The sequence below is a fragment of the Haliotis rufescens genome, unplaced genomic scaffold (assembly GCF_023055435.1).
Source record: "Haliotis rufescens isolate VD_foot unplaced genomic scaffold, xgHalRufe1.0.p SCAF_16, whole genome shotgun sequence".
NCBI lineage: Eukaryota > Metazoa > Mollusca > Gastropoda > Lepetellida > Haliotidae > Haliotis > Haliotis rufescens.
The window spans coordinates 26,098,011-26,112,135 of record NW_025963846.1 but is presented as its reverse complement, the minus strand read 5'-3'; the positions used below and the strand labels follow the sequence as shown (position 1 = coordinate 26,112,135).

Here is a 14,125-nt window from a genome sequence, read left to right as displayed (position 1 = left end):
GCCGAAGTCAACAATATTGCAACTGTATCGCGACGACCTGTAAAGTTGTATAATCGATGACAGGCCAGAGAATCCATTGACAGAATGTATGAAAAACGATCCACAGCGTCGGGGCACGATGACACGTCACGCCCCAAAGCCTCGGATGCCCTTAAGTCGGCTATTACGACAGGCTGGGATGTTGGTTGGTTGGTTGGTTGTTGCTTAACGCCGCACTCAGCAATATTCCAGCTATATGACGGCGGTCTGTAAATAATCGAGTCTGGACCGGACAATCCAGTAATTGATATTATGAACATCAATCCACGCATTTGGGATCGATGACATGCATCAACCAAGTCAGCCAGCCTGACCACCCGTTCCCGTTAATCGCCTTTTAGGACAAGCATAGTGACCTTTTACGGCAAGCATGGGTTGCTGAAGATCTATTCTACCCCGGACCTTCACGGGCCGGCTGGGATGTATTCTTCCTATTGGGTATTTACTGCAAATGAAGTCTAGCGTTGGACTGAAGCCGTGAACAATTAGTTGTATACAGTAGAAAGTCGTTAACTCGAACCTCATTATCTCGACACATATCTTAAGACGATGTCATTTTATTATTCCTTGCAGAAATGAGGTATAACAAGACACTTCGCTTCACTCGAAGGAGGGTATATGTTTCACTGTTCTAAGGATTTCACATTGACGATATGTTTGGGTATTTATGTTTAAAATGATGCAGATTTCATGCATGTTCATCTTTATATTGTAACATTTTAATATTATCTCTGTCTTTGTCTTGCATCGCCGAAATACATGAAACCCAGTTATCTTGTTAAAATGGAGAATCAGTTAAATTGGTGAACCATCCATGTTTTCTTTTATCAATTTAATGGCATCACAAACTCAATAGAAGAACTTTCAGCTTTTATAAGTTAGTTTGGGGTAAATTGGTGAAAAACTTGTTGTTTGAAATCGTATCTTGCCGGAAAATGATGTTACTGAATTCAAAGTGGAGCAACAATATATTATCATTTACTTAATACACCGGTGAATAAATGGTTTTATTATGATTGATTAAAAATAATTTTCATTTTAATATGTTACAGAAAATGTACATTAATACATTACAAATGATGGTTATAAAACAATTAATTATATTCAAGACTAATCTGAAATTAACGTTAACAGAGAAAATGTCATTAGATAATATAACCGATTTAAAAAAGACATCCTAAATTGCATTGAATACTATCCCAAGAGGTATTAGAAATATATATTTCTGCATGAGAATAATAAACCAGAGAACCATACGATTTTAAGCAAAATTATTAGTACTTCGAGTTTGTATCATGTAACTTCCTGTTTCCAAAACACTTCTATTGCATTTGACTCAAGGGATCTAACAAAATCATGTGGTCAGGTTCGTTGTGTCGGCAAATACACATCATCGTATCCCAGTTGCGTAGATCGATGCTCATGGTGTCAATAACTTCATTTCTGGTCCAAACTCGGTTATTTACAGGCCGCCGTCAGAAAGATGGTATAGTGTGTGCCCTGAATCAACCATCAACACCAAAATCAAAGAGCACAAATCTGCAACCGTTAAATCATAAAATAAATCAGCCATCTCGGACCATATCAGCATCTGCCCCAATGAAAACACCAGTTGGGACAATACTTAAATCCACTCGAACAACCTCCCTTGACGTTACTACAAAAAGGTTAGTCGCCACTAGCCATTATCTATTTTTCTCAGGTCACACGTCGATGAGCACAATAGTTCAGTAGGTAGTTTATGTGGACGAATGACTCTCTGGCTTACTTTTCCTCAGGGTACACACTGGTCTCCCTGTGCCAGCGTTAACCCACATATGTATCGTCAACTTCTTCGACGGTGCAGACACACCCACAGGCGACCACATGTAATCAGGAGGTCAGACTCAGTGACTTGGTTGATTGTACGTGACTCTTTCATGACATGCTCCTCACATCATCCACTGATTGAGTTTTCAGAAGAGATCATTAAAAGTGAGTAACAGAACTGACATCTGTTTTATGTATTCATCTTTATGTGTCCCAAGGCCAGCAACATTAGCATTCGTTAGAAATAAACTATCTAAAATGACACGCATCCAGAGTGATAGATGTTTGTTTATTTGTTTGTTTGTTTGTTTGTCGTTTAACGCCGCACTCAGAAATATTCCAGCTATATGACTGCGGTACACATACTGCTAAGGATATTGTAAGATCCGTGTAGAGACATATGACTAAGACATAGTGATCAAGTTGATGTCTTTATTAACAGTACTGACACAACGTGGTAAGGACAGGGCCACGTGTTGATGGTTACTCCTGCCATCTGCGTAGCTTCACTTCCTTCAGGGTAGAGCAGCTCACTTCCGGGTTTCTGATAACGAGGAAAAGCAGTTCAAAACTTCTGTTACGTGTGTCCATCATTTTGCTACAAGCACTTTTTTAATGGAAATGTATTATTTGCATTTCCTAAGTTTCTCTGTATCACAAGATAAACTGGACTCAGCATTTGGTTATTGAATTCATTTTCATTAACTGTTTAATTCTATCGTTTACACCTGTAAAACAACATTATAATTCAGCATACCCAGATCCATTGGTGCCTATGTTAGTATTAAGGAAGGCTGACCGCTGGATGGTGCTGACATTGTCGGCATTGTCACAGATGATACGAGCCAATGACGCTTTTTCCAGCTGCGTTATTTGATCTGAATTCAAACAAAGAAACATTGTAAAGATATATGTACATCACTATTCGAAAGAAAGAAATTGACATCAATCCCTGTTCACAAATTAATGTATATCCTTAATACACCAACCAAAGAAAGAGGTGTATGTATTTACCAGAAGTAAAACCAGTGACAGAGTCTGTAGATTCGAACCAGAACCTGTCACCATCCCTCAATTTCTTGAACTGTTCTCCGATCAGACAGATGTAGGTTCTTCCCACCGCTGCTACATCAAACGGGACTTCAGCAACACCTCCACTGTACAGATCAATGTCGTCCACACTGTTACTGAAAGAGTCAAGTAACATGTTATATACGTATTTTGGACCTTTGGAACAATAGAAGTGTTAAATTATATTGGACAAATATGAAAAGATATTTCTTGAAGATGATTGATTGTGAATCATAGCTTATCGATTGTGGAGAAAAATTTAGTCTAAAATTCTAATTTACATAAACACTTACTATATATCCTCAAGATCGCGACCTTGAATGAATCCGAAATCATTATCAGATGTGAAGGAGGTGATTTTGTCGAGACCACAGTATTCTCTCCAGGCGTTATAAGGAGGGAGACCGTGTTCTCTTCCTCGCTGAATGTTCAGACTCACAATGTCAAATCCGTCGTTCGTGTCGGAATCCTCCTCAAACATCCTCTGCCTCATGCCATCAACATACCATGCATCAACACGTTCACCTGCAGCGCCCAGAAAACTACTGATGACGTCGTCCAGGCTGTTGATGACGTATTTGGTTCTCTTGAAAAGGTCACCAGTGTCCACGACTTCGCTTCCTATTGTGAGGTTTTCTGGCACCATCGAATGGCCAAATCGGAAAGCTGCGGTTGAGAAGACGTTACTGAGAGTTGGGTCGAGGCTGGAATTGTAGTTGTAGTTGCCCAGTTCCAGACTGTAGTTTGCAACCCCGTCGTCACTAAGGATTTGAGGCAGCCACTCGTTGTATGTGATCACCTGGTGATATATACGACGTACATCAGGAACTGTTCATCTTCATCATATGTTTGATATGAATGCCGTTACATAATACTTGCAACATGTCATTACTTTACTAATAATAACAGGAAAAAACAGTTGTTATCGTAGATGCACAGATAGTTTTTATATATGAGGGGACTGTGTACTATTTTGATAATTTGTATCCATCTGTGTTCAACCGAATTGAAGCCTAACCTGTAATTCAGCAATAACTATTCGTCTTGCTTCTTGGAAGAGTTTCTCGTCATCCCAACCACTGTTGTAGCCTTTGAGTTCTGTTGCAACACGGTTGTGTTCTCTCATGAACAGAGTGTGTAGAGCACTCAGTCCAGGGAAGACATTGACTCTCGAGTCACCTGCAGTAAAACGGGAAATAAGTTGTTTTGTTTTATTTGATATGAAGTATAATGACTTGTCTTAAATACCATATATTATATTCATCTTATTTACAGGGAAAATGAATATCCATTAAAATGTTAAGAACCATTTTATCACCATCGTTGCTAGTGAACACATCTTACACGCATAGTTTAAAAGAATGAAATTGCTGTGAAATATTATTGTTTGTAACGACCTGCTTTGAAACAGTAGTTGCTTGAATCAGAAGTATCAAGAAAGCAATCGTCAGAATCTCCTTCCGGCAGAAGATTGTTTGTTCCCACTTTCAACAATCCGGCTGGAAAACAAGAGATTGGCTAATTATTAAACATTTTTAGTTCATACAACTTTGAAATATTGAAATAAACATAAACTGAATAACAAATCAAGGTCTGTCGTTTAATTGTTATCATCTCACAAACTGATAATTATCACACAAAATCTTGAAGAAATCAGGAGGACATGCAACCTACATCCGGAGTCAGTGTCTCTGAGCTCGGCCGTCTCCGAGTCTGAAATCCCGTAGATGTGGGAACCGTCTATGAAGGCGGACAGTTCATTGTACTGTTGTCGTGGATCTGGTTGGAGAGAAATCGGGAATAAGTTCACTGTGAAAGTTTATTGTTGTTTAAGTATGACGTTACATCGTGTCCTTCTCCGAAATATTATCTTGGTAAATAACTTGAAATGCAATCTCGTCAGTTTCAGGTATGAGAATGAATCATGAATGTGATTATACTTTGGATGGGATCATGGGTAATTGCCCAGTCGTCAAAGGCGCCGCTATTGTGCAGAGTTGCGTCCCTTGGTCACGCCAGAAACCTTCATGTGATGTGTGGGTTCGAATCCCGGTTCTACCCGATTATGTTTCTGGGTCTGACAGCACCATAAGCGTGCTTGTGGGTTTCACCAAAGTGGTAAACATCTTGGAACTGCATCACTTCGGGCCTTCCTCTTACATTAAGCAAACACGCAGTGATATAACTAGAGTACTTTTCGCAGCACCCTTAAATCTAACTCACTCAATCCCTCAATTATTATCTAAAAAACATAACTTAAGCTTTTTTTAACTCTTCAATAGATACTGAAATGCAATCCAATGGACACTTTAATCTTTAAAGAAAGTAGAATAGCTAAATTTTTCAAAATGTAATTGGGGAGAATGAGCGAACTTCCAGGCCATATCACAGGTCGCTGTTTAAAATTGCGTCAGTTAACCAATTAAGTTGAAACACAATCAACCAGGTCACACACTCATTATTTGACGTTTACGTCAAGCATATTCGTGGGGAATAGTCTACTCAGGTAGGACCAAGGGGAGAAATATGTATTGGGATTTGTATATAAGTGTTCATCCTTACTGGAGGAATCTGTGCCTGTTCCTGAAACCGCCTCCGATCTCACAAGGTTCATACATTTACCATCGCCAAAGTAGAAGTCACCATCAGGAAGGTTGATTGGGAAACATGGAGAGTCTGTGCTGATGAGAGGAAGACAATACTGGATATTATCGATATATTTTGTGTGATCTGTATATAGTTATGGTGCACGTGTATTATTATCAGACTGTCTTCTTTATTGTTGTGTCATATGATATAGTAACAGTATAGTAAGGGATCAAAAGTAGTTTATTGTTATGAAAATCGTTTTTAGAAATGAATATTCTTTATAGTTAACAGTGTAAACTTACTCGCTTGGAACGGAATCGGTTCTGTCACAACATTCAATATCACTTCCATTTTCTGTAAAGAAGAAAATGCATGCATGTTTTGAAGATAAAGAGACATCCACAACAATCCATGCCCTTCGAAATATAAATATAAAAAAAGAAAATGAATATATTATGCGATCGTGCCACAATATGCTGTATTTCTGACATGGAAAGCGTCAACATTGCGAAAGATGGAAGCAATATACAAATAACAAGCATGAAATACTCATATCCCCCGCCAATATGACATGTTCGGTTGTGTGCAATACATTACCTTATGTGAACTATGTTCACTGAACCTTTTTCGTAAAAGGGCCTAATTGCAGCACTAAAAGGTGATTACTGGTGTTGTTTTGCCTCTTGCAGTTTATGATAGAATCTGTAACTGTATTTGTAATGAGTTATGTTATTACTTGAACAATAATCAGAGAAGTAAGAGAGTTCTTACTTTACTTAGAGATCATTGAGAGCAGGGGTCACCATGAGGTGTACTGAGAAGTACAGCACCAATCATCTGATGATCTGATAAGTAGACTGGAGTCTCGAATGCTACAGCACTGGCATGATCAGTAAACAACCCTGCGTAGATGTTTTTGTGTAATGTGTAAACGGTTTCCGAGTTATGCTCTGGCTACGGAAATGTTTGTTAAAACTCCCACACTATCAAAAGTCACCAGTGTACCACTAGACCTATTTATATGCCAAGTTTGGTGGAGCAATATGATATGGTTTTCAATATCTGTGCCAAGTTTGGTAATTTTCAGTCTAATTCAAAGTCGTTTCCAGGGAAACTCGAAAGATAATTATTTTTTAAATCCCAAACTATCAAAGGGCACCAGTTTACAACAACACCCATTTAAGTGCAGGCTTTGGTGATGACATATTGTACGGAGATATGCTCCGGAAACGAGGACTACCGCCATTTTTAGTCTAAGCCAAAGTCGTTGCCAGGGAAACTCGAAACATAATTTTCTTAAAAATCCCAAAGTATCCAAACGCAACAGTTTTCCACATTTGGTTAAAAAATCGGTCATGTTTTAGTTCTACTCCGGAAACCAAACGTGATGGAACGAACAGACGGGCGGAAGGACGGGTGGAAGGACGGGCGGACAGCACTCAGTTCTATATCCCCCTTCCACTCCGTGGCGGGGATAATAATTACTCTTGACGAGGTTAGTATGGGAAAACTCAGACCTTTGGACCCGACCCCGTCTGCGGTCAGACCTCATCACAGACTTACAAAGTAACTTAGCTGCCAACCGTAAAATGCTCGTACCAGACGCCATCATGTTTTGTAGCAGACAAGTCAATATTCATCACGTGACAGGTCTATACGGATCATATGACGAATCAATATTCGAGGAAAATGTTAATCACATCATTTCGGGGTTTACATTGAAATGCATTGTTTCGTCACATGGTACGGATTAACCAATGGAACTGCAAGATGCTTACTAGAGGTACAACAATATCAAATCATTACCTGTAACCACCGGCGTTCCCGTTATGTCGTGGTCAATAAACTGACCCCACTGCATCAGCATGACGGAGTTTCTGACGGAAAGAAAACTCAGCTCAAAGTGAACATGGTTGCTGATGCTTCTTGGGTTAGGCAGGTCTGATCCATCTGTAGCCAGTGCCCTGGGGTTTCCAGTTGCTGTAATATACAACAGAGATGTTTGTTCGTTGATTTGTCACTTTGTTACATGCAGTTGGAAACTATTTTTACAGGATATCACTTGCCTAATATTCTCTGTCGGATGTAAACTAATGCTTATTTAAAACGGTTTTCATTAGAAAGGTATATATTTTCTTTGAGAGGCATTAAGAAGTTGGAGTACTAAGTAAGGATAATATTTATGGATGAACAACTTCCTTATCACAATTAGGAGCGACTTTTCAATTCAGGTTTAACACCGATATCAATCAATCTATACATCACTTTCTTGATGACGTGTTAGAACCTACGGAGGGCACGGGTGACCCACGCCCAGGTGTGCAGAGTTGCGTCCCTTGGGCAAGCAGAAACCTATGATTGTGGGTTCGAATCCCGGTTCGCCCCGATTATGTTTCTAGATTTGTCAGCACCATACCCGTGCTCGTGGATTGCACTGAGGGGGTAAACGTCTGAGACCTGCATCACTTCGGGCTTTCCATCCACATTAAGCTGACACACCACGATATAACTGGAATAATGTTAAACGCGGCGTTAAACGCAACTCATTCACTCACTGTTAGAACCTACCCCTAAACGTTGCTCCTAATTGTAATAAAGAAGCTGTTCATCCATAAATCTTACAGTTACTCAGGTTTTAAGCGTTGTGACGTTTAGTTATTTATAATCAGTTGGTATCGTTCCTCAGACATTATTTACAGAAATATGGCAAACTAAACAAACCGTCGGCATAGACAGGTTCCAGCCACCTAGTGAGTTGAGCACCAGCAGCTCCCCATTCCGAATTGTCCACGTTATTGCACGTGCCATCGGCTGTCCGATAGGTGTCGCTTGAGTCGCAGGTCGCTCTCCTGAGTTAAACGTGTTTGTGTGATAAGACATTGAATCCCTTTCATGAACACACATATAAACACTCTAACTTAGCATCACACATTGAACGGGGACGTCCCGGGAAGACAATTCATTCTTGATATTATTACAGTTGAGGTATTTAATCCTCCAAGATTAATCAATTATTTCCCTTGGTGGATATTATATTTTTGAAAATATTTACTTGTGGTTAAGCGCCGAGATGGATGTACATTTGCATTATAGCAGAACATGTACATATTTACATAAGGGTTTAAGAAACATGATGTCTTCACTACTGGTTAGATTTACATGTCCGGCTTTTCATATCAGACAAACCTGCTTCTGTAGACAGGCTCCATGTGTCTTTTACTCTTGGATGATCGCGAACTGAAGGCACATGGCGTCCTGCTTCCTCCACACTCTGTAACGAAGGCTCACGTGATTTGATGTGTAATCCAATAAGGGAATATATAATAAAGTTAATACCATGTTGTTATTATTCTGAGAATAAAATTCTAAATTTAGGCCACATTTATGCACCATCTGTACAAATCTGATTATACCTTCACCTACTCAAAGTGTTATAGTTCTTTATTCTAAATATGTATTTTGGAATAAAAAATACACAAAGTTGAAATAAAAGCGACAATAAACATTTCCATAATAATAAGAAAGCGATTCAACAATATCATGAGCATATGTTTATGAATCAATATGAAATGACACCAGATGTTCGCGAAAAGGTTTGCGTATCCTGCCCCACTGGTGCTCCCTGTCACAAGCACATGTAAAGGCAAGTCAATTGTAATGAAGACACGTCAATGAAGACACAAGTCAAAATAAGTAATTGCATCGGACACTGATGCGCAAATTTGGAAATGTCCTCTACGTATCTCCCATACAACATTTTGAAAGCTTTACTTAGGCCTTGAATGTTGTAACCCTAGGTCTTCAGCAATCCATGCTTGCCATAAAAGGCTACTATGCTTGTCGTAAGAGGCGACTAACGGGATCGGGTGGTCAGGCTCGCTGACTTGGTTGATGCATGTCATCGATCCCATTTGCGTGGATCGATGCTCATGATATTAATCACTGGATTGTCTGGTCCAGACTCGATTATTTACAGACCGCCGTCATATAGCTGGAATATTGCTGAGTGCGGCGTTAAACAACAAACCAACCAACCAACTGTTCAAATAACGTTTGAGTCGTGTCAAATCTTCAGAAACTTGATTGTACCTCAGAGGTTGTGAAATGCCGACACAAAGGATGAAGCTGCTGAATCAATGTTCGACATAACAGAAAAGCTGACTCTTGGGAAGTTGACGTCATCCTTCGAAAGGCTTTTGTTTCAAATCCAGGTCGGTAATTCAGTGGAGTGAGTGATTGAATGATTTGGGTTTAACGCTGCTTTTATCAGTAGTTCAGTGATATCGGGGGCGTCAGCTTAATGTGGGAGGAAAGCCTGAAGTGTTGCAGGTCTCAGACGTTTACCACTTCGGTGAAACCCATGAGCACAGGTATGGTGCTGACAAACCTAGAAACATAATCGGGGCGAATCGTGATTCGAACCCACATTCATACGTTACTGTCATGCCCGAGGGACGCAACTCTGCACAGCGAATCGCGACGACTTAGACAACTAGGCCACCCGTGCTTCCATAGTTCAGTGGAAAGGAATTGGCTACAGGCCATTATTGAAAGATGTCAGATCATAAATATACCCGAAACAGGAGTTAAACTTCTTTGCCAAATTACCTTGTTATCCCCCGCCCAACAAAATTGGCGGGGGATATAGAAACGGGCTCCTTCCGTCCGTCCGTCCGTCCGTCCGTCCGTCATGTCTCGATTCCGGAGCATAATTTAGAAACCGTTCAATATTTTTTCATGAAACTTTGCAGATCTGCCATGTACATGCTAACCTGGTGCCTTTTGCTATTTAGAATTTTTAGAAATCTTAATTTTTCACGTTTCCATGGCAACAAGATGGACTTAGGTTCTGTAAGGGTAGGGTTCGTTTCCAGAGCATAACTCATAAACCGTTTAATATGTTTCATCAAACTTTGCTGGTCTGTCATGTACATGCTGAACTGGTGCCTTTTGCTAGTTAGAATTTTTAGAATTGTTTTTTTTTTCGTTTCCATGGCAACGAGATGGACTTTGGTTCAAAACTCTTCTTTTTTACAATTTCTATGACAAGTTCCACCTCGGTTAAAAGAAGTTAGGTTTTTTTTAGATTTAATTATGTTACAAATTCTGCAACAGGGGCGGGGGATATAGCCACGTTAGTAGCAAGCTCTTGTTACTTTAGTTTTTGGCATTCCAAGCATTCCTCCCTAATTGTATGCATAGGGACACAGATGAGCTGGAGGGGGGCACATTTACGTCTTATCTAAATGTCTTATCCCCGAAGTTCACTCTGAAGTTTTCAAAGAGGAAGTCAAGCATTTCACATTTCGTTCAACAGCCAGCAATCCCGTATGATGTGACTAGCGGGATAGGGTGGTCAGACTCGCTGACTTGGTTGATGCATGTCATCGTATCCAAATTACGTGGATCGATGCTCATGTTGTCTACCATTGGATTGTCTGGTCGGGACTCGATTATTTACAGACCGCTGTCATATAGCTGGAATATTGCCTAATGCGGCGTTTAACAACAAACAAACACATATAACCAAGTTATTGATAGATTTTGAAGAACAGTTTAAAATGTTCAAATATATGAACCATATTTTTAGATATGACTGCATGTACCAACTGCACAAACGGTTCAATTCCATTATACACCAATATCTATATAACTTCATTCATATATGTGTTGTACAATATAAAAGATAATCTTTATAAGTTGCTTATTGCATGTAGCGTTTCTCCAATCCACAAGATGATAATGAACAAGTCCTGGAGCCAATAGTTTGCAGAAATATAGATTCTGAAATAGTTAATACTCACCAGCGTGTATAACGCAGAGCGCGATCAGCAGAGCTTGCACAAGGAATGACTGCATACTGTCAGCTTTACGAAGGACAGAGTCTATGTGATGGAGTCATCAGACTAGCACTATATATATACACACAATTCCAATAACATACAGATAGACTCGATAAGACACCATTACTTTTATCAGATATGATGATTTGTATTGGTAACAGCAAGAAACAAATCTAGTGATAGCAGGGAGTGACGATTGTATGTGTCGATTGCCAAGATGAATCGATCAACATAGGATCCCGTGTGGGAAATAGCCATTTAGATCTCGCCACTCAACATGTTTCAATAATAGTTGTGTTCGATCGTGGTGATACTACCCTTGACTTGCAATATAGTATTATATGATGTACTGATTAGGGATTTATAAACAGCTGAGTAGCCTAATTGGCAGTTTTATACCTTGCTGAGTGCGGCGTTAAACAAAGAACGAGAGAAAGAAAAAACAGTTTTATAGTTTGTTTGTAACCACACCCTGACGATCTTGACGTTCACCGCACCAACGACTTAAGTTACAAGTCCTCAACACACATGCTCTGACGCTCTATTGTTAGCTTTGCAACATATTTGATATGTATTTGAGTACTAGTTTGTTTTCTATACATCTCGGAAGCTTAACCACTGTCGCCGCTGGGTGAATATATACCAATTTCACTGACTTTCGCTATCACCACTGTATTTTTGTATGTGATATTGACCGCTGCCATCATATTATATATTGCCATTGAATGTTGTACTACCACTCCATTGTTTACTACCACTCTATTTGTTGCAATTGCTATGCAGTAATTTCTATTGATTTGTAAACTTAGTGACTTTTGTTATACATTTGTTGATTGTATGCCACTTGTTGGTTGTTTCTTGGTTTCACGCTAAGTTCTTTAACGTAGAGATATTTGTTGGGTTAACGTATTGTTTCAATTTGGGAATCGACATGTAAACAATGAAAGAGATTAATTGTCCCCGAAAGTTTTTGAAAATATATTTGTGCTTCATGTTGATTGTAAAAAAATATAAAAAGTCAGCCACTGAAATTATATTGTTGCAATGTGTGTGTTCTAAAACTATTAAGGCTCTTAGTTTTAATTATATCTGGTTTTGCAGATGGAGCTGAAACAATATCTGGTCTCAATACAAAATACCAAAATTATCTGCGCGTGTCGTTTTCAAAACAGATTAATTTCTATTTCGACTACAGGAAAGTCAGTATTTGCATTACAAGACAGTTATATGAGTGAGTGAGTTGGGTTTAACGCCCCTTTGAACAGTATTCCTGTTATATAACGGCATGTCAGTTTAAAGTTAGTGGAAAGCCCGTTACCAGTTATGAAAATGAAGAGGAACTACAAAAAACAACATAAAAGGGCTACATGTGTTAAAATGTGATTCGTATAACTAATCTGATAAGACATGATTTGGATGATACCTTGGAAGTCATGATCGGTGAAAAAAGATTGACACATGACGAACATGATAGATCAATTGTGCCAATGAACCACTTGATCTCGTGCAGATCCGGGTCTTCAGCAACCAATGAGTCTACTGTGTAGTCAGTATTTGCATAATAAGACTGCTATATGAGTGAGTGAGTTGGGTTTAACCCCACTTTCTACAGTTTGTCCGTTATATAACCTCATGTTAATTTAAATTTAGTGGAAAGCCTGTTAACATTTATGAAGTTGAAAAGGAACTACAAGAAAAAACAAGGGCTACATGTGATTCGGGTAACTAATCCGACAAGACATAATTTGCATGGTGTTTGATGGTTGACACATGATGAACGTGAAAGATCAAGTGTGCACATGGACCACATCCGTTAAACCTATGACCTCGTGCAGATCCGGATCAGATTTGGTCTTTAGCAAACCATGCTTGTCGTAAGAGGCGGTTGGTGAGGATTGCTGACATTGTTGATTCAAATCATCGTATCCCAATTGCATAGATCGATGCAGATGTCAATTACTGAATTGTGTGGTCCAAGCTCAATTATATAACTGGAATATCGTTGGAATATCGCTAATTGCCGTGTAAACAACAAATAAAATACAAACAAAGCGTAAAAGCTACCAACTAGATTCAGTAGCAAAACTTTCTTTTTTCGGAAAATTGTAAAATGCCAATCCTCAATAAGAAAGTATATATTCTGGAATAACCGTGTTTACGTGGACAGATTTCTCTCATAATAACAACAGGGTGGTCGGGGAGCCTAGTGGTTAAAGCGTTAGCTCGTCACGCTGAAAACCCGGGTTCGATTCCCGACTTGGGTACAATGTGTGAAGCCCATTTCTGGTGTCCCCCGCCGTGATATTGCTGGAATATTGCTAAAAGTGGCGTAAAACCATACTCACTCACTCACTCTCATAATAACACCAAAGAAATGGCTCTATTTAAGAATAAAAATACATTTCATGCCAGTTGGTAATTATATTTTGTAATCTATCTATCTGTCTAAACTCACACAAAGAAACAATTGACTAAGTTGTAACGAAGAACGCGCCGAATGTAGAATGTCCTAAACATGTGCAGAAACTATTACCCAGCAGAGCTCACTGCTGCGGACATCGCAAAACTGCTTCGTGGGTTCGTAAATATTCATGAAGTTTTCCTATCATTGGAAGGTTTCGGGTGATAGGCTTGCTTGTCTTATGTCTGAGTTCCCTTCAATTGTAGATAAAAATTCGGGTTCATATGGGCCTCGATTTTTATGATCCGAAGGATGTGTACTATGGAAAAAGTTGCCTGAGTGTTATTCCCTCTCAATCTGAAGCAAGGTATTT

The 14,125-nt window shown here is 39.3% G+C and overlaps 1 protein-coding gene across 1 annotated transcript; it reads right to left on the bottom strand.

Annotated features, from left to right (window-relative positions):
* Window positions 1-2,245: 2,245 nt before the first annotated feature.
* LOC124117677 (peroxidasin-like) lies at window positions 2,246-11,396 on the bottom strand. The gene is made up of 13 exons (XM_046479663.2): window positions 11,313-11,396; window positions 8,695-8,779; window positions 8,230-8,357; window positions 7,315-7,488; window positions 5,811-5,862; window positions 5,482-5,600; window positions 4,594-4,698; window positions 4,317-4,418; window positions 3,938-4,098; window positions 3,213-3,718; window positions 2,863-3,035; window positions 2,606-2,726; window positions 2,246-2,392 (listed from the first exon to the last, which is right to left on the bottom strand). Exons 1-13 carry the CDS (start codon window positions 11,365-11,367, stop codon window positions 2,332-2,334), a joined length of 1,842 nt encoding a protein of 613 aa, XP_046335619.2. The 5' UTR covers window positions 11,368-11,396; the 3' UTR covers window positions 2,246-2,331.
* Window positions 11,397-14,125: the final 2,729 nt, after the last annotated feature.